The sequence below is a fragment of the Myotis brandtii genome, unplaced genomic scaffold (assembly GCF_000412655.1).
Source record: "Myotis brandtii unplaced genomic scaffold, ASM41265v1 scaffold358, whole genome shotgun sequence".
Lineage (NCBI taxonomy): Eukaryota > Metazoa > Chordata > Mammalia > Chiroptera > Vespertilionidae > Myotis > Myotis brandtii.
The window spans coordinates 873,245-895,707 of NW_005363772.1; the positions used below are offsets into that span (position 1 = coordinate 873,245).

A 22,463-nucleotide genomic window follows, 5' to 3' on the forward strand; every position below is an offset into this window, starting at 1 on the left:
ATATACACTTGAGTGGCCAGATTATTATGACCAGCGCATCAGTACAATGAAGTGAATTAGTTATGCAAATAATAATAATAATAATAAAACCTTGAGAGTATTTGCTTAGGAAGTTTTCAGTAGTCAGTGTTTTTGGAAGTGTCAATGAAGTACTGATGGGGTGGTCATAATAATCTGGCCGGTCATAATAATCTGGCCACTCAGTGTATACAGTCCTGTTATGGTAGACAAACTCATGTAGGAGCAGGATTGAAACAGAACTCTCCTTATATTAACAGAAAAACAGCCACCTTAGAAAAAAGAATGCTGGCTTGATGGTTTATAGAAGGATGCAAATTAAGGACATGATCTTTATAATTGTATGTTATTAACGAAAGTACAGGTTCTAGTTAACAAGAAACATAGAGGCTTTCTTGGGCAAATGGATTTCTCTCGTATAGACAACCCTAGATCTCAGCTCAGGGACCTTCTCTTGGTAGATCCCCAAAGGCTATTCCTGAGCCTTTACTATCCAAGTAAGATGTCCTTTCAGAAAAATAGAAATTAATTTTCTGTAACACTTAATGAAGTCAACAGTATAAGATAAACCGCTGTGATGGATAGCCCTTGAGAAGGAGATGACAGGGAACAAGTTTCACTTTAGTGTTGAAAAATGACAAGGCTTCAAACTCAGCCTACTGCACGCTCCAGTCAAAGCACTTATTCCCGGAGAAATAGGCTCTACAGCATTTGAGGGTGTCTTCTTGTCCTGACCTTTAAAAAAATAAACTCTTTTCTCTATCATCATTTTATGAGTGTCTATTTCCATAAGCTGGTGCCTTTGAAAGGGTGCCTGGAGGTGAGACTTCAGCTGGCTACAGGAGAGAAACATTTTCTAGCGACAGGCTGCAAAGAGGAACATGTAGCCACAATGCATTAGGAGTAGCCTCCACCAGCCCCAGAGTGTGAGGAACAAAACTTAAAAGGCCTCCATTGAAAAGTACCCTTGTTTGTCCTTCAGGGGAACAGCACTTACAAAGCCTCTTCAACATGTCAAAAGGACAGTCAGTCACTAAACAAAGCAACTCAAACCTCAGCCAATTAAAGCATCTTTAGGCTTTTCCCCTGATCCCTTCACTTTTTATTTTTCCCACCTCATCAAACCAGGTTTTAAAACAAGAGTGAATTTCAAAGTGAACTTCAATATTCTTAATTTAATGGAATGCTTTGGGAGTTTGAATTTAGGAAAGCCAATTTCCACCCTAATTCCCTGTAAAAAAAAATAAAATAAATAAATAACAACAACCCCAAAACACAGGGTAATTAAAAAGTTGGCCAAATTAGGGGTAAGTTTGAATTTTTATTTCAACTTGCGGGCTAATGTAATATGGTTCAATTTAAGTTCTAAAGGGCTGACCAACAACAGACATTTAAATGATAAGAACAGGCATCATGATTTATAATGTAAACTCGAAACACGCAATGCCTGTAGGGTTGTCCACAAGGCCAAACATCACGCACCAGGGGCCTGTCTTTTCCACAGAAGAATTACATGTAATGTTGCAGCGGCCTGCAGATGGAAATATATTGCTCATATCATCTCTTTGAAGGCCCCTAAAATAAGTCTTAAAACAAGGGGGAAAAGCTTTATGTCCATTTAGAGGAGCTAATGGTTCTATATGTCAACACATTTGTAACAAAATTTGAAAGGCCATTAACACATAATTATATCTGGGGGGAAGGCACAAGTAAAGTAACATAGAAGTGCAATCAACCAAATTGAATTATTTTCTGTAGATGTGACAGATGCAACCATCAAAAAGATACATTATACAATTAAAAATACATATTTTACGTTTTAAGAGAGAATAATTCATAAGCAATAATATATACATTTTTGTTTCATAAACATCTAGCTATAAACTTAAAGATTGTCTAATCCATTCCTATAATGGTTCAAATGGAGATAAGTGAAATTTTTTAAATATATTTTTATTGATTTCAGAGTGGAAGCGAGAGGGAGAAAGAGATAGAAACATCAGTGATGAGAGAGAATCATCGATTGGCTGCCTCCTGCAGGCCCCCTACTGGGGACCAAGTCCGCAACCAGGCATGTGCTCTTGACCTGAATCGAACCCAGGACCCTTCAGTCCGCAGGCTGACGCTCTGTCCACTGAGCCAAACCAGCTATGGCGAAAGTGGAATTTTTTTGTATTTACCACTGAGAATTTGTATTGCAATACATGATATCAGAGTGATATCCACTTTTCTTTTTCCACCTAAAAGAACAATTTTCCCTATTGTGTCTGCTGTAGAGAGAAGGAGCAAGAGAGATAAAATGAGGATGAAAATCCCAGCATTTTCTTCACCCAATAATAGTTCTATGGTCTACAGATGACACTAAAGGTGATGGCTTAAGGTTGGCCACAATATACACTTTTCAACTCATTCCATTTTTTTTTTTTTGCTTCTCACAAGAAGAGAACTAACTCTTTTTGTGAAGCCTGAACTAAAAACAATGAATTGTTGCCTGGCTCTGTGGCTCAGTTGGTTAGAGGGGCATCCTGTACACCAAAGATGGTGGGTTTGATCCCTGGTCAGGGCACATATGGGTGGCAACAGATTGCTGTTTCTTTCTCACATTGATGTTTCTCTCTCTCACACCCTTCTTCTTCCTCTAAAATCAATAAACATATCCTCCAGGTGAGAATAAAAATATACATTTAAAAATAAATAAATAAAACCAATGAATTGTTTCATGTAAAAGTAACAATGAGTGAATTTGGTAATAGTTTGTGCCTTTATTGTAATTTAAAATCATAAGCAAAGATTTTTCTAAAGAAGTTCAGAAAAAGCAGTTCCTGTTGTATAAATAATAATAAAGTCTAGTTTGTGTAGAAACAAAATTTCACAGAGAAATGCACTTTCACATACACGAGAAATAGATTCACCATGGCCGAGAGATTTTGGAGGTGTGGGCATCACACTCTTAGAAGGAGGGATACCAACAGATACAGATGCTAAATAAAAGCCAAGCATATGTGGGAACTGAAAGGAGGTTCACACACACATACACACACAAGAATAATAAGAAAAAAATTGAAATGTCAAAAATGGCAAAGGGAAGTAAGAACAAATAGAACACATAAGAGAAAAACTAAAATGTTAGAAAAATATAAAACTTTGGGCCAAGGGAGCCCTCAATGACCTCAATTATATTTGTCCTCAGCACACTCTCACATTAGTGTAGAAATAAGACTATTACAAATCCACACCCAATGATAAACGCCTCTCCTAGTTTTACATTGGTCACAATTTGCTATTTCATCTATATCAATTTAGAGAAATGTTCTTTCTTTTTCAAAGTTAATTCTTCAGCAAGAAACCTGCCTACCCAGGTTTTATTTAGGGAAATTTATATAAATAAACTTCAAAGCAACGACCTATTCCAGGTTTTTAAAGAATGTTGGGTTTGTTGTTGTTTCTGTTGTTGACTACAAGTCCTAAATTTCCAGAATTTTGCAGGTCTGAATGAGAATTTTTCTGTACATAAAAGCATCCTGGGAAAGCAGCACTGGAAACTATATCATGTTTCCGGCGTGCCTAAAATAACAATGTTTCCACCCAGCCAAGATGTGATCATGACAATAACTGGTACACGTCCAAGTTGGTTATAATTTATAAAGTACTTCCACATGCATTACCTCATTTGTTTCCTTCAACAACCCTCTGATGAAAGTAGGGCAGTTGCCATTGCCAACTGAGGGCAGATATTCATTACATTAATGCAATTATTATAGCAACTTAAAGTCAAGTAAATATAATGTTTTTTACAATGCAAATGATAAGGTTGATGCTTGGTTTTATGCAAATAGATCCTTATTAAAAATTAAAATATGCATTTCCCCAAAATGCTGCAAAATAAAGTGACATTCCCATATATTGTTAATAATTATTGCCTGGCCTGTGTTGCTCAGTGGTTGAACCCTTTTCCATGAACCAGGAGGCAATGGTTCCATTCCTGGTCAGGGCATATGCCTGGGTTGCAGGTTCCATCCCCAGTAGGGCACATGACAGAGGCAGCTGATGAATGTTTCTCTCTCACTGATGTTTCTATCTCTCTATCCCTCTCCCTCTCTCTAAAAGCAAAAAGAATCTATTTTTTAAAAAATAAAATAAATAAAGATTTTATAAATTATTGCCTAAAAATTGATCAGAGACTAAACTATATAGATGTTATATCACAATCACATAGTAATCAGTGGCAGAATCCAGACTAAACCCAAACATTGACTCATAGTGTAATTAATCTTTTTCATTATGGGTTGATTTTAAGTTAAAATAAGAGCTATGGTCTATATCTCAAAATTGCACAAAAACACATATTGTCACCATTTTGCATCCAAGTTCTAGGATTTATAAGTCTTCTGGTGGAACTTGTGAATTTGGAAACTACCCTTGAAGTAACAAGTTACAGTCATTGGAAAACCATAAGGAAGAGCCAAAGTGTCACCCTAGCCCTCCTAAGGGAAACTTTGGGTGTGTTGGTGGGGATAGGCATTGTGTAGTAGCATATCCAACAATAAGCTATTCCCATCTTGAGCCAATCATAAGAAATAAGAACTCTCTCTGCCATGCCAGCTCTATATACCTACAAAAGGGTAGTAGTCTCCGTTATCTTGAAGTGATATTAAATAACCAGTCATAGCTTTGAATTTTGGAAAAGGGTTCATAGACCAATCCAATTCACTGAAGGATAATTATTTTTTCTTGGCACAAATTTACAGATAATTCCAACAAATTTTATTAGAAAAATATGCATTATTAGAATTATTTAAAAGATTCAGGTGAATGTAAACCTTTCAGTACGCAAGTGATTTAGTTTTGTATGCTGGACCTTACAATATCTAGTTTTGTGAACCAGTACAGCACTTTAACCTCCAAGTCACAGAATAAATGGAAAGTAATGATCTCAAAGAATTAATAATGATAGAGTATGCCTATGATAAGATGAAGGTTGGAGAAGTCAGGATGAATGAAATAAAATAAGTTGGGAGCTTAAGGAAGAATCTGAGTAGAACATCAAGAAAAGAGGACAGTGAGATCAACCAAAGGACTTGTATGCACGCATATAAGCCTAACCAATGGACACAGACACCAGGGGGTGAGGGCATGAGTGGGGGGATAAGGATGCATATGTAATACCTTAATCAATAAAGAAGAAAAAAAGAAAAGAGGACAGTAAAAACAGAAGTATACAAATGAAACCTAGTCAATTTTTAGAGGCATGTTAGAAAGGCAATAAAATGTAAATCAGTGAGCTGACTCTCACCTACCATTAACACAATCACCTACTATGTGCCAACCCCAGCAGAGAGGCACAGATAATTGAATGAAGAACTCTTCATTTCAACATTCACCTACTTACTACTGTGTATGTTAGAAGGTAAATAAGCAATGGAGATAATGTGGTAGGAACTAAGACATGAGTCCATGTAAGCAAAATTTTGACAAAGCTGTTCAGAGGAGGTGTTGAATCATAAAAAGTTAATACAAATTCATTAGGTAGATAATACTGGGGAAGACACTTAGGGCAGAGGAAATGGCAAGTGAAATGGCAGAGTAATATTAAAATAGAGTGTTGAGAGAACTGCATACAATTTGACAAGATATCATGAGTATATGTACCTTAGAGTGTGGTTGAAAAATAAGGTTAAAGGAAAAGAAAAAAGGTTGGGTCAGATTATATATGTTTTTGTCTTCAATGACAAGTGTTTTGTAGAGAATAATAATTTTGTTCTCATTCTAACTCCTCTATGTAACAAGAATATAAGCAAGTTACTGACCCTCAGTTTTTAAGATGGAAGTAACAACTTCAGAGTTTTAGAGGATTAAAAGAGGTAGCCCGTGGCTGCACTGTCTGTGGAGTAGCCCCTTCTCTGTCTCACTACTTTAGTAATCAACTCACTTTCACTTTAAAATAATAAAAAAAGGAAGTAGCTCATATAACATTTGGCAGAAAAGCTATACACTTCTTAAGGTCTCTCATCTCCTTTCCCCACAACAGCAATGGGGCAACACTGAAACAGTTTAAACACCTATTCAACAAATATTTTGAACTAGAGGCCCGGTGCACAAAATTTGTGCACTGGAGGGGGGTGTCCCTCAGCCCAGCCTGCACCCTCTTCAATCTGGGACCCCATGGGATATGATCCCTGTGGGATTGGGCCTAAACCGGCAGTCGGAAATCCCTCTCAGAATCTGGGACTGCTGGCTCCCCACCGCTTGCCTGCCTGCCTGCCTGATCACCCTCTAACCACTAATCTGCCAGCCCAATTGCCCCCAACTGCCCTCCCCTGCAGGCCTGGTTGCCCCTAAATGCCCTCCTCTGCCAGCCATCTTGTGGTGGCCATTTTGTGCAAGGGTGTGATGGTCAATTTGCATATTACCTCTTTATTATATAGGATAGTTAGTGTGTGCACTATTCTCACCCATATGTAGTTTAATATAGGTGCAGAAACTGACAAATAAATAAAAAAATTATATTACAGAAAGTCAGGGTAACAATAGAGACAAGTAACAGTCCTTAAAAAGATGAAAAAAATTAATGCAGTGAGTGTAGATAACTCTTTCTAGCAACTAGACTTGGACAGATAAGGAACAGAATTACAGATACAAGGAATGGGACCAAGAAAAGATTAGTTTATTTGTAGTGTTTCTAAGAGGAAGAGATGTAAATGTGTCTATAAGCTGAAATAGTGACTCCAAAGAGTAATTAAAGGTAACATAAATGTAAATATAAAAAAATAAGAAGCCTGTTGGAAATTTTTATCTAAAATTTTTGACTCTATTTTAATTGAGATATCTAAAATTCTTGTCAAGAAAGAATTATTTTCACCAGCACTGTTAATGAACCTAAGGTTTGCATGAAAATCAAGTTTAAAGGTGGAATCTGTACCTAAATTTAAATGTGGATGTATTTTTCGAGACCATCCCTAGCTATCTGGAACTTGAAAAAAAGCAAATTTATAGATACCTGTCTATATTATTAGCTAAATTAAGATATCTGGTTGTCTTAGATTTATTTTAATTTAACAAAGAGTAAAATATTCCTTAGCCCTAACCGGTTTGGCTCAGTGGGTAGAGCATCGGCCTGCAGACTGAAGGGTCCCAGGTTTGATTCTGGTCAAGGGCATGTACCAGTGGGGGATGTGCAAGAGGCAGCTGATGGATGTTTCTCTTTCATCATTGTTTCTAGCTCTCTATCCCTCTCCCTTCCTCTCTGTAAAAAAACAATAAAATATATATTTTTTAAAAATATTCTTTAAAACTAAGAGGAGGTGATGGCTTCATTTCTAAAATATCAAGAAAAAAAGAATATAAAAATGCATGATGTGACTGAACAGGAAAACAATAAGGCGCCTGGACCTGTAGGATGTGAATTGGATTCTCATTCTGGCTTTAACACCAACTTGCTGTATGACTTCCAGCATCTCTCTGCCTCAGTCTCTCAAAAATGAGGACACAGGCCTAAAGTGTGTCCACATTTCATTCCATTCCTGAATTGCTACTATTCCAGTGCTAATCTGCTCCCATTTTTCTAAAATAAGTTTTTATTAAGATATATTCTAAGTTGTTTGTTTTTTTAACAGTGAAATTCAAACTATTTGAGTTGAGCTGATTGTAAAAATTTTCTGGAAATGTGATCACCACTGAGGCAAAAGGACTTTTCTTTAGTAGCATATTATTGAATACTACTTTATTATTCATTATTTCGAAGGAATTTAGGTACCCAGGTGCCAAAGAATAACATTAAACCATTACTGGTAAAATTCCTAATTGGAAGAAATGGTATAACTAGTGATTAAGGACGTGGATTCTAGTTTAAGGTTGACTTCATTTTAAATAATGACCCTGACAATCACCCTGTGACATATTTAATCATTAGTTTCCTTATCTGTAAATGGAGATAATAAGAATCAGAATATTTAGTTCATGCATATGGAGCTTCCTAAAATTGAAATAGCTATACATAGTAGCCCTGGTTATAAGGTTTATGTAAAGATTAAATAAAGTGTTTCATATAAATTACTTAATACTATAGTTAAAACATGATATGCATTGAATAGATGCTGCCCCCCCAATATATAATTATTTATTTGCTATTTTATATAGGAATTATGTGTCCATTATTATAAAAACTCATGATAATTCTTAACTTCTAGGTCTAATAGTTAAAAATCAACTAGGGAGAGATCAACCAAAGGACTTATATGCATGCATATAAGCCTAACCAACGGACACAGACACCAGGGGGGTGAGGGCATGAGTTGGGGGGTTTGGGGAGGAAGGGGAGATAAGAACACATATGTAATACCTTAATCAATAAAGAAAAAAATCAACTGATATAGCTGAGCTACTTTCAAGTATAACATAACCATATTGTAGCAGCCATATATTTTGAACGTGAATTTACTATGAACTTGGGCATGTTCTATGTCAGTTAAGTGACACATTGGACAAATAAGACTCTTTATCATTGGGTCATTTTGAGTAATGCCAGGCAAAAATTCAGATGCAGGAAAAAGACACAAACAAAAATACATCAACATATATTCCCCCTATTTACAACTTTTTAAATATTTTGATTAATTGAAAAAATAAGCTAGCTGGAATTATAGAGCCTTCTTTTTTTCCAACCCATCTGCAAATCTAATTTTCTTTCTAACCATTTGACCTCTGTGGCCTCCTTTTGTATGACACACTATTCTCCTGTAACTTCTGAATTTCTGTTAGTGTGCTGTTGGCAGGGATAAGGTCGGAAATAATACTGACTTTCTATTGAAATCTGTTTTCCCCACTCAATAAGAGGAAGCAAAGGCATGAATATGGCACCCTCATAATGATTTAGCTGGGCCTTAATGACTTAATGAAATTTTCATCACAACCTGCTGTTCATTTTAATGGCCTTTGAAAACAATGGAAAATATAGCTTGAGGGAAGAAAAGATTTTTTGTGTGTATGGCATATATTAGTGAGCTTAACATTTAGTTCAATTCAACCTACCTCTGCTCCCCTCATCCCCATATCACTGCTCTCACCAAAGAGTTATAAGGTTTAGTTGTGTGTTGAATATACATTTTGCAGCTCTTTTGTTAAGTTTATCCCTAAGGACTTTTTTCTTTTGGTGCTGCCGGACCTCACAGAGCTACATACAGCTCATTTGTTTGTACCGTGCAGTGTCCCTGTTCTGATGCTCAAATGATGTCAGAGAGAGTGGAAGGGAGGGGGAGAGACAGATAGAGAGAAACATGGATGTGAGAGAGACACATTGATTGGTTGCCTCCCGCACCTGCAACTGAGGAGGCATGTGCCCTTGACCGGAATCAAACCTGTGACCCTGCAGTCCACAGGCCCAATCCAGCTAGGGCCCAACCATACACTTTGATTAATGGTCTCTTTAATGCCAGAGCAACTTTCCACTTGCTGTTGAGACTTTTACACATATTTCCAGATATATTTCCCCATGTTACCTCCTTTCCAATAAAAAAATGCAAATTTGCTTCAATATCTTATTCCCTTTCTATGAACAATTTTCTGCTTTGTTATTAATTTTTCTTGGTGATTAAGATCATCACTTTACTCAAATACATGTTACTCCTTGATAAATCTCCCAATTGTCACAGTTATTAAATAAAAATATGTGTTATGGAAAATATCTTTATTAATAAGTGGAGACTAGTTACAGTTTTGTGTACTCAATATACAACTAAGAATCTTGTGTTCATATAAATATATCTTAGTACTTCTGTATTTACACAGAAATTATCTTTGTGGAACTCAGGCTTTTAGATGTTTGCCATGTTCAATTTACATTCCAGTTTCCATAAAGACTATCTCTGCATTTTCTCAATATATTTATATTTTTCAAGAACAAGTCATATTTGAGCTCAGATTTTATTATATTTGTAGGGGGGAAGGACAAAAAAAAGGTGGGAAATACAATAATGAAAACTGTCTAATGTCCACATGCCATAGTGATGTTTTTTTGTGTCACCTCTTCCTTCTGCAGGTGCTCTCTCTCTCTTCTCTTTTGCCTGTGTAGCTATTACTACATATTACCCCTTTTTTTCCCAATTCCCAACACCCCTGAATATCTCCTACTACACAAATTGGGGAGCACTGTCTCCTGCCCTTTTTCCTATTATGAGTGACTCATTTGGCTTTGCCATATCATTTGCTTCCAAATTAAAAGAAGTCAACATGGCATACTCAGGGAATACCAAGGTCGTATACCAAATCTCCAGATAGGGCATCATCTAAAGATAAACCTCAAAACTACTTTGTACTACAATACATTCCGCAGCCTCACTGGTTCTGCCCAGGCCTTCGTCCTGGACCAGAAAAACATCTCAAACAAATATTAAAAATTTACATATGAGAGAAATACTTCTGAACTCATTCTAGGAAGCCTGTATTATCCTAATATCAAAATCAGATAAATACATTTCATGAAAAACTACAGACATGGAACAGAGAATACACAAGGTGAGTTTGCAGCATCTTATAGTTCCAGATAGTGAAGAAGTGCTCAAAAAAATATACCCACAATCCTGGTTGTATGTCAAAGTGTCTTAGAAGTCAATGAAAAGTGTTTCCAATAGCCAAAGCTGAATAGTTTGGGCAACAAAATAAAGTAGAAATGGATTATAACTCAAAGTATATAGTAAATATCCACAAGCCCATACTTCTATAAATAAAAAAAACTGAATAAAATTAGTAAATGATGGAGAGGAGATAAATCTTTGATGGAGAAGAATTCCAAATAAATTTTGTAGATGCCCCGCTCTAAAGAGGGGGAGCAAAGCTCCCTACTCCTGAAATGTGGGTTGCACAAAGCATCTTCCTTCCAGAGGATGGAATAGAAAGGGGCCAGGGAGACTCTATAGTGGAGAAACCTGACAAACACCATATCAGCCAGTTGGTCAAGGTCATTGTCAACATTCATAAGTTACATAGAAAGTATGTACCCTTGATATGAAGTACTTTTTAATAGTACTCTATTGCTATGGTCTTCCTCCAGAAACCATAACCCCAGTTTAATTAAGAAAAAAATCAGCAGGCAAATTCCAATAGAAGTGCCTTCCAAAATATACCTGAATAGTATTCCTCAAAACTTTTAAGTTATCAATCACAGGAACAGTCTGAGAAACTGCGATAGCCAAAAACAAGCCCAAAGAGGCATGCCAACCAAATGTAATGTGTTATCTTTGAAGACCGCATAGAACAGAGAATGCACACTTGGTGAAAATGAAGACATCTGAATAAAGTGTGGGCTTTAGTTAATACTGTATCAAAGAGGAAAAATAATTTTAAACACAAAAAGTTCAAGCAAAATGAACAGAATATGTAAACAATGATAAAGAACTACCTCATCATTAGGTTAAGGTTAAGAGATGTAATATGGAAAAGCTACACGTTTCTTCCTTTTAATTTTTCTTTTTCTTAAAAAACAGTTCTTACAGTAAGACAAGTATTTTTAATATCAGAAAAAAAGAATTCCAACAAAAGTCATCTGGGTCCTCCTCAAAACTGCATTTTTATCTCCATGCAGACGGAAGCCAAAAAGTCTTTGACTAGATTATCTCTAAAATCCCTTCCAACTGTAAGATCATGTGAATTACATAAATTTTAACTAAAATCCATGTCCCAACTATGCGTCTGGTAGGGACCCAGACATTTTAATTAAAACATGACTCCCAAATATACTGGTTAACATACATTTTGTGTCAGATATACTCATAATTTACCAGTTTCCCAACAACAGAATAGAAATGAGTCTAACTCAGTGTTATGTAGTATAAATGCAGACTATTTTTTGTATAAAGTGTGTCTTTTTATGTCCCTGTTTTTTGTTTGTTTGTTTTAACTTTCCACCTGACTCTGAAATAGGAGGCATGTTCTTATATGCAATGTGGTATCCATGCTTTGGATGGACATAGGTTTAAATAGGATTTAGTAAATATCTGTAACATAAAGGATGACTATCAGTAATACACAAATGATCAAACTTGCATTAGTTGTTTTATTAGTTTGTTTGCTTTAATTTTAAGATTAGTCCATGTGCATATCGCCTATCTTAACTAATAAAGAGATTTTAGAAGATGAAATCTTAAAAGCAAGGCATCCTATAAAGTTGAACAAATGGAAAGTTTGGGATAGCTAATGGAGTTAGAGAATCACTACTTTTCAAATATATAATAGGCCTAGCCATATTAATTGTGGACCATATAAGAAACAGTCCTAATTATCAAAGTAGTATAAGATGCACTAATAAGTAAAGGTTATAAAATATAACAAAGTTGCAAAATGTCCTCTTAGGCTCTGCTGCTACATTCTATTTTTTTTTTAGAACAATGAGACATTTTTATTAGCAGTTCTAATTTAATATTGTATTAGTGTTTCAGTTAACTAATGTGAAGTCATACAACACATTTAATAAATAATGATTGATTACTAGGATCACTAGCATACTATTATTGGCAATTCACTACTCATTCTGTTTTGCAATTCAAGACTCCTTGACCAAGGAGAGTAAAAGAGGAATGGATGCATATTGATCCGTCACTTGCTGGACAAAATACTCAAGGTCTAGGCCAAATGGAGGTATGTGTATAATCACACCTTGAGAACACAGAGGAGAGCACTCCAGGTACAAAGTGCTCTTTCCCTGCTACTAGCAGGGGAGCCCCTCCTGGCTAGAGCTACTCCCCATTCACCTTGTAACTCCAGCCTCACACATAATAGACCCTTAAAACACCACAATCCATTCTTAAATCTGTTTTACTCAACCGTAACTTATCCATGAGTGAAAATAAGACATCGCAGCAGACATTCATGATAAAAACATTGGAATAGCCATAGTTAAATGTTTCTGAAAGAAACAGTACCCATCTTTGTAGCATTAGGTTTCTATTTTGTCCAATTGCACTTAGAGAGAGTAAGTCAAAAAACGGAACTAGAGGGTGAAATTAAACTATTCAAATAAGGAGACGGCAACAACTTTCTTTCCCAGCTTTTACCTTCTGGCTCATTTTTGATGAGCTCTTCCATTTTCCTCTGCTTCAAGGTGTCCACAACATCAGCCAGGCTGCCTTTGCGCCGCTCCGGAGTTCCCAGGGCTGTACTAGACAAGGACTCGCCACTCTGTCGCCCACCTTCTTCTGTCTTCTGAGGTGAGGTAGATGAGTTGTGTGGGGCAAATGAAGACATAACTTTATTGCCATCGACTTCCTGAAAGAGAAAGCAAAGAAAAATTTTGTCTGAAGTCCAATAAGTTTATTTTTTTAAAATGATTATGTGGCTTGAAACATTAAGAAGTGGAATGTCACTCTGCAAAGGAAATTTCGAAAAAGAATACATTAAATTTACAGGCTAGTGATCAAGTCAAAGACCAACTCATCAGAGTAATAAAAATCTGAAGATTCTGCCCCTTAGACTGGGTATATTGATTCGATTTATTTATGTTTCTGCTTTTGTTTGAAAGTCTTAGATTTTCCTAGGAATATTAAATGTGGCGGCCATCTATATTTAACTTCCTCATGACACTGTAAAGCTTTAACAAATCACAGTATACAGACTTGAATGTCTTTCGTTTTAAGTAGCCACCTCTTCTTGATGGCACTCTCAATTAAAGTGAGGTCCTCTTTTGGTTCTCCACCTCCCTCTTATTTTTTAAAGAAAGCATCATCCAACAGGTCATTTTGACATAAGATAGTAATACTGCAAGTTTATTTCTGCTCATGCTGAACATATTTCCAGTTGCATTTGCTACCTCAAACATTGTTTCTGTCAATACTCTGTGCGATCTGGTACTTAAGCCTCATTTGCCTTACAAAGTAAAGTTTCTTGCAGGCTTTACCTCTTCATAATTGTGCATTTGTATAAAAATAATTTATTCTATAATTCTACAATTTAAACAAATTTGGGGTGTTCCTTTTGTCATTATTTCTCCCACAATTTCTAGCACAAATCTGGAAATCTGTATAATATTTGGAGTATACTTTGTATAAAAAGTTCTAAATTGATTTTTCAGACAGTGTCAAGATGAGTAATATTAGAATGATAAAGAAAAACTATTTTTTTTTACTTAAAGGTTTTCCTTGCTTTCATAAGCCTTTCCTTACTTCCATGATCCTTTGACTCGCCCCAAAGCAGAGCTCTTCTTAAAAATAAAAGAGAGAACTCATGGACTTGACAACAATGTGGTGATTTCAGGGTTGGGAGGCGGGGAGGCAGAGGAGAGGTGGGACAGGGCATAGAGGAATAAACGGTGGTAGAAAAAAATTAAATTAAAAAATGTCTATATCCTAAGGTCTTTGAGGAAGTTAGTCTTCCCCTAAGTATATTTCTGACTTCCACATTATTAAAAGTTTCAATTAAAGTATATTTGAGTGTGTGCATATTTAATATTCAGAATAGATTATATTTGTGTTTACACATTTCTTCTCTATTTAAGACATACTAATAGATTATGTTGATCCCAGAAAAGTGACAAATCACACTGATTTGATATCTCACATTTTAAGGCTAATGCTAACATTTTTTAGTAACTTAAAAGTATAGAAATTCTAAAAGATAGATGAAAATGAAATGTCAGCACAAAGATGATCATAATCTGTTCCTATGGTTTTTTTCTTAATGAGTTTAAAGATATCAGCTCTTGCCCTGACTGGTTTGGCTCAGTGGATAGAGCGTCAGCCTGTGGACTGAAAGGTCCCAGGTTTGATTCTAGTCAAGGGCATGTACCTTGGTTACAGGCACATCACCAGTGTGGGATGTGCAGGAGGCAGCTGATCGAAGTTTCTCTCTCATCGATGTTTCTAACTCTCTATCCCTCTCCCTTCCTCTCTGTAAAAAATCAATAAAAATGTATTAAAAAAAAAAGAAAAGGTAAAGATGTTAGCTCTGGCAAAAACATCAGTTTTTTGGGTGGGATGAAGAAAATAGGGAAAAAGAAGTTAAAAATGTTTTTTTAATGTGCAGGAGGCACCCGATCTAAGTTTCTCTCTCATCGATGTTTCTAACTCTCTATCCCTCTCCCTTCCTCTCTGTAAAAAATCAATAAAAATGTATTAAAAAAAAAAGAAAAGGTAAAGATGTTAGCTCTGGCAAAAACATCAGTTTTTTGGGTGGGATGAAGAAAATAGGGAAAAAGAAGTTAAAAATGTTTTTTTAAAAATGTGCTAATAGAGTCTTTGAAATTATAATTCTAAACTCCAAAATGGTTTCCATTTCTTACAAATAGAACAGAATATGTCTCTGATAATTACTATGTCTTGAATGAATATTCTATAGATAATACTTTCATGGATGACTCTTAACTTCTAATGGGCTTGTATTTAGAAATCAATATGCATATTGATAAGCAATCAATAATGACAAGACCCTGCAGGCTAAGTGAAGGTACACTTCTGGATTATTTATTTAAAACCAACGCATAAATAAAATCAAGTGTATAACTACACACACACACACACACACACACACACAGCAATCACAAATTCATTCAGTAAAAACTAAGGCATGTTTTTATGAACGGTCCATAAAACATATTAGCTCAGTTTAGTTTTCAAGCCAGAACACAGAAAAACCTCTACATTAATTTCTCACAAATATTTCTTCTCATTTACTTCCAGGGTCAAAGGCAGAAGCATACCAGTTTTAGCTTCACTCTGAACATTTCTATTTTATTCTGTTTTCATATTATCTTATGGCAAACACTACAAACAAGAACTCAGCAACCGAACTTCACTTGCCATAATGCAAAATCACACACATCTTTCTATAGCATCATCAGTAGAGAAAAGGACACCCAAACGGTAGGCAATTAAGTCCATTAAAATGTCAGAGCATAGTTCAAATGAATGCAAAATACAATAATTTCCCCTTTTGCGTGTCTCTAATTCTCTACACCTTGTAGAGTGGGAGGGCATATTTTAAAGAGTAAAACATACTTCACAATTACTCTAAACTCAATTATCCCCCAGTATAAAAATAAGTAAATTAATTAAGCATTACTGCTATTTCACGCAGAAATATTTATCTTATCGCTATTTCACCTGTCTGATTACATTTCAGCCTCTGGCACTGTTAATCCCTTTAACAGTTTTATGTAGTTAGCAGATGTTTCAGTGTGAGGCTCCATTGTTCATTAGCATGGTGAATAGCTTGTGAAGTAGTGCTGGCCCAGTCTTCAGTCAAGAAAGGCCTCATTTTTTCCAGTTTCTTCCCTGGGATTGCATTCACCGTACCTGAAATAATGCCTGCATGTTTCTCTTCACTTTCCTGGCAGGTGAACATCCGAAGAGTTTACTAACAATGGCATTGGTGGTCAGACCCACAATATATATTCACCCAAGTTTTATGAACTCTAAGGACAATCCTCAGTATTTTGCAGAAGAAATCTTAGAAATGTTATATATTATTTCGAAGTCAATGGATAAAAAAGGATTATAAACTTTCTGTTGTTGTTGTTTTTTGTTAATCCTCACCCAAGGATATCTTTTCCATTGATTTAGAGAGAGTAAAAGGGAGGGGGAGAGACAGAGAGAGAGAAACATCAATGTGAGAGAGACACAGGATTAGTTGCCTCTGACACACACCCCAACCACAGTTGGGGGATTGAGCTTGACCAGAATTGAACCCAGGACCCTTCAGTCCGCAGACCAGTCAGTGCTCTATCCACTGAGCCAAACCATGGATTATTGGTTAAGAAGCTCTGACCTAAATGTATACATCTTCACAGAAAGCAATATAAACCCATCAATATATACAAACTACACAATTTTTAAATGATCATTTATTTGCAAAAAGAGCTTCGACCTATGACATTATTGACATTTTATTAAGATAAACTTTGTTAAAGGTATATATTTCAATAATTTATACTGTTTACTGTTCCCAAGGTAAACATTTAGAAAGAGGTCAATATTTTAATTATACTTAAAGAATAATAAACACATTGAAGAAAAACATTACTTTATTAATGGCAATTGTTTTCTGATTCAGCAATCACCTTGTGATAATACATATATACATTTGAAATGGAAGGCAGAACAAAATGCCATATTTTATAAGGAATGTTATCATTTTGACAATTAGACCAGTTCAAATTTCAAATACAAATTTTCCGTCATTCCACTCTTCAAAATACTGTGACGACTTTTCATTTCAAGGTTAAAAGATCATAATAGCCACACAACTATATATCATCGATCTTGTATTATTTTTCTCCTTACTGGCTACTATGATGTTCTATGAACACAATATGTCCTATTTGGGTATCTTGTGTTGGTTGCCCCTTTATAATTTACATTTCTCTGATCATTTCCTGGTGAACTCTCCCATGTATTTCAAGCCTGTATTTGAATACTACCTTATTAATGAGGACTTTCTGACTTTCCACCCTCCTACTCCCACCCCACCCCCAAACCAATACACATGCATCCTAATTCTATTTTTCCTGCTACATTTTGCCTATGGGAGTTTTTCCCTACATTTATTATGTTACTAGTGCCCTGGTGCACAGATTCGTGCACATTGAAAGGAAATTAATGAGAAGGTGGCTGGCGGAGATGGACTGGGCAAGATGGTCCGGACACTCCCTAGAGCCAACCTCTCATGGTCCCTCCCAGGCTGGACACACCTGGAGTGGCGCAGGGGATGGAAGGTCATCTGTGGAGTAAGCGAGGTCCTTCTGGCAGGTGGCATCCCTTGGCCAGGCCTGCAGGATAGGGCCAAAATTGGCTCTCCGACATCCCCTGAGGGGTCCCAAATTGCGAGAGGGCAGTTCTTGGGTGATGCACCTGGAATCAGGCTCCCTCCTCTCTGGTTCAGGGTGCGTCACCTGAGAACCACAGCTGCCAAGTCACTGCAGCTCAGCAGCTCAAAGCCTAAAAATACAGAATATTTTAAAGATTCCTCTGCTACGCAATAGGATAAAAGTTTAGCAACGGTCTAACTTGATTTGTAGTTTGTTTGTTTTTTTGCCAAGCACTGAGAAGAAATGTTAACTCAGGTCATATTTAATTATTGATAAGAAAAGTAAGTGAATATTTAAAAGTGCATTCTTTCTTCAAATGCATTCACATGGCACTGAACAACACCACCAAAAAAGACAGGTGATTTGTACAGGTATGATTTTCAAATGGTGGTCTGCCAAGCAGTATCATTACCCAAATTTTATACAGTTTTCTCAGACCTCACCCCAGACTTACTGAATAAGAAAATCAGAGAATACGGCACGGCATTGTGATGTACAAGGCCTTCCAAGGGGAGACTGATACACTGATGAAGTTTGAGAACTAGGTATAGGAAAAACTGAAAGACTTAAAGAAGAAAAAGAGGGAGATGACTAAAAGCTTCAGTGGTGCAGAAAAAGTGTCATAAAAGTGATGGCAGTTCATTGATTTGAGAAGAGAACTAAAAGGTAATATATTCCAGGAAGGAGAAGAAGTGAAGGATTGGGAAGAGAGAGGAGAGTTACCAAACATGCAGAAGAAATGACCAACACATGTTGGTGGGGAAATTATATTGTCTTAATTGTTTTAACATCCATGTTGGCAAATGTGGAGATAGGTTTATGTTTACTGATTTTCTTACAACTCTATAGACTAGAGAACCTAAGATTTATGGCAAAATTGCATTATGCACAGAGATTGTTTTCAGAAATGTATTAAAAAGTTGGTTTGTTTATTAATAGTTTAATCTCATTTAGAAGGTTAATATAAAAGAATAGCATGTTTCCACTGCCTTTTAACATAAAATCAACACAATATTTGCCATCTAATTTAATTCCAGTGAGTGAAACAAAAATTAAAGGCAAATTTTCACATTCAATAAGGGATTGTGCAAATAGGAAAAAAAACAGTTTTGGATGCTACATGGGCAGAGGAGTCTAATGGTTGTTTTTACAGAATCACATTTACTAAGAATCTCAGAAATACTACATTCAAGAATAAAATGTATGTTTTCATGCACTCTCCAAACACCTTAATAAGCAAAAATAGCCTTTAGAGAATTCTAACACATTAACCAATAGAAACTGTAAAAACAAAAAATAACAGTTTGTGCAGGGACAGCCTCATTATCTTCCTGCCGATGATGTGAGCACCATCTCACTGATGTTTAAGCATCAGGCAAATACACTTTAAGGCAAGTCATGATCTCTTTCCTGAGAACTCAAATGTCAACCATAAGATGTTTCTAAACAAAAATGAGATTATACATCAAGACACTTCCATTTACCACTAGCACTATGGATTGCATAATAATATTTAAGAAATAAAGGAAATATTTATTGTAACTGGCCACTAATTATATATAATAATTCATCTATCATTTTCCTAAGAAGCCTCCAGAATATTCTTACTGTGGTTGTCAAGAAACTTGACTAAATACTAACTCTGAGTCAGAAGGAAGATAAGAAAAAATTGAGGAATTTCTCATATTATGATCTGTTTGGATAATGACTTCTTTTTATCCCACAGAGCAATGAGCCCAGTTTCTTATACAGAGTAGACAATCAGTAAAGCTAAAAAGCTAACTGCTTGCTAACATGACTTATAATTAAGAACTGACTAAATGTTCCGTGATAAGTAAAATACATTGTAATTCCCATGCAGTAAACATGATGTCAGCAAAGCAATACAAAGCAGTGATGAAGTAAGCTGGAAGCAGGAGTATGCTTGAGTTCAATCCCTTTATTAACTATACAACTTGGACAAGTTATCTATACTCCCCAAACTTCAGTTTCCTCATCTATAAAATCCTATATAATAAAAGGCTAATATGCAAATAGACTGAACGGTGGAACAAGGACAACCGTCGCTATGACGTATGCTGACCACCAGGGGGTGCACGCGGAACATGGCGGGTGTCAGCAGCAGGTGGCAGAGTGTGGAACATGGTCAGCGTTGGCCATGGCGGGATGGTGGAGCAGGTGAGCAGGGACACCAGACCAAGGCAGGGCGCCCGTCACTGTCATCAAGGTGAGCCTCTGGTGGTTACTGAAAATTCTTGGTCCAGCGCGCTGCGGTCCCACTTGGTGCTCACAACTGCTCGGTGCCATCAGCGGGTGCTGCCAGCCCCAATAGCCCCTCAGGGCTTCTCCACCTCCCCCTGCTCCTGAGGGGCAATCGGGGCCGGCAGCCGCTGCTTGCACCCACTGCTGGCACCCGGCACCGGTCCTGATCACTTGGCACCATCAGTGGGTGCAAGCAGTGGCTGTTGGCCCTGATTGCCCCTGAGGGTTTCTCCACCTCCCCCAGCTCCTGTGGGGTGATCAAGGCAGTAGCTGCCACTTGTACCCACTGACGGCACCGGCCCCACTCGCACCTCTTGCTGGCACCGGCCCCAATCGCTCTGAGCTGTCAGCTGGTGTAAGCAGGGCCGGTGTTGTCAGCTTGTGGCAGTGGCAGGAGCAGGGCTGCAGGCAGACAGGGGACCAGGGCTGTGGTGGGTGGGGCTGTGTGGGGCGTGGAGAATGGGCTGAGACCTGCTACTGTGCCCACCACAGCCTCAGGACCCACAGTTCCTTTCAAGGTGCACAAATTTGTGCACTGGGCCCCTAGTGGGATAATAAATTATAAGTAATTCACATATGCTATTATATAGTATCAATGATCTTGGAATATAATAGTAATAAAATAATTATTAAACTATGAAAAATATTTCACTTGCTCAATTTTCTCTATCATTCATGTAATAAAAATGTCTTGAGTGCTAACTTGTGAGGCAGCATAAAGATGTTCTCAGTTGAACACAGAGAACCTAAAGCCAAATAGCTTTGGTTCAAATCCTGGTTCCACATTCACTAGTTGTGTGACCTTGGGCAAGTTATTCAATCTTTCTTTGTCTCATTTTCTTCACCTGTAAAGTGGGCATAATACTATTATCTACCTCATTGGGTTGTTAGTGGATTGAGTTACAAAATAATGAGTTATATGTGTTCGGGGATCTCATTAGTTAATATTTGTTTTACAAATGATAAAACTCATCAAATTATAACTGAGAAATGACAAGAGCTATATAAATATTTATTAAAGTAAGTATGCTCCCGGCATAAAAACACAGAAATATATATAAAAAAATAAAGAAAAGCCAGGCCTTTACCTGGAAAGGGAGAAGAGACAAACCCCTCCCCCTAACACTCCACCAAAAAGAGAAAATGCAAATATGATTAGTTTCATAGTTCTTTCTGCTGAAATCAAACTGCATCCATGGAATCAATTTTTTTAAAGAACAATTTAAATATTTAAGGTGACCTATTTTTAAAGATAACTGAATACAAACTTTTTAAGAAGAAAAAATGTAGTCTACGCAATGTCATGCGACCGTTAATGTGCTTTTATCTCTGTTGCATACTCGATTTTTAAATTTCACAGTTTCATGGTTCTCTACAAAGTGATAACTCAGGGAAATGATCAAAGAAAGAATGTTCAATTACTCCTCATTATGAAATAAAACTTTTTAAAGTCAGTCTAAAAAATAGAGTAATAAATTATTTTTCATAAATACATGACACTAATTATTAACATGCCATACATCTACTTTCATATTTTTCCTTCTTCTTGTGAGATAGACATATCAAGATTTTTGTTTATTCATGAGAAATTAGCACCACTAGGTTCTCTTGCAAACAAATCCTTATGTTCCTTTAAGCTCTAAATACAGAACAACAGAGACAGTAATATGAGGAGGGATAGATTAAGTACTGATTATTTTTGCTAGTTTCCCTTCTCTATGCTCCAGGAGCACCTTGAGTAGCATGTTGTCTCCTCACTAGATCAGGCTGATGGCTTCATAGCCCAATGCCCATCAACTCCCTTATGTCATTATAGTAATCCAATTTTCCTATTAGCCCTAGGCAGTTTGGCTCAGTGGATAGAGCCTTGGCCTGAGGACCAAAGGGTCCCAGGTTCCATTCTTGTCAAGTGCATATACCTTGGTTGCAGACTCCTCCCCAGGCCAGGCCCTGGTTGGGGCACTGGCAGGAGGCAACCAATCGATGTGTTTCTCTAACATCAATATTTCTCTCTGTCTTTCCCTCTCTCTTCCACTCTCTCTATAAGTCAATGGAAAAGTATCTTCAGGTGAGGATTAAAAATAAATAAATAGCCCTAACCAGTTTGGCTCAGTGGATAGAGCATCAGCCTGTGGACTGAAGGGTCCCAGGTTCGATTCTGGTCAAGGGCATGTACCTTGGTTGCGGGCACATCCCCAGTAGGGGGCGTGCAGGAGGCAGCTGATCGATGTTTCTCTCTCATTGATGTTTCTAACTCTCTATCCCTCTCCTTTCCTTTCTGTAAAAAATCAATAAGATATATAAAAAAATAATAATAATAAATAAATAAATAAATAAATAAAATGTTTCATTATATTAAAAAGAAAACAATTATAAAGGCATATTTTTCTACACTAAC

General features: G+C 36.7%; 1 protein-coding gene across 6 annotated transcripts in view; it reads right to left on the reverse strand.

The window, feature by feature from the left end:
* Positions 1 to 22,463, reverse strand: part of SOX5 (SRY (sex determining region Y)-box 5) — a 414,575-nt gene that overhangs the window by 297,782 nt on the left and 94,330 nt on the right. For all 6 annotated transcript variants that reach the window (XM_014544242.1, XM_014544245.1, XM_014544247.1 and 3 more), the window contains exon 3: positions 13,062 to 13,272. In XM_014544242.1, coding sequence (XP_014399728.1) covers positions 13,062 to 13,272 — 211 coding nt within the window. The remainder of the gene's footprint in view (positions 1 to 13,061; positions 13,273 to 22,463) is intronic.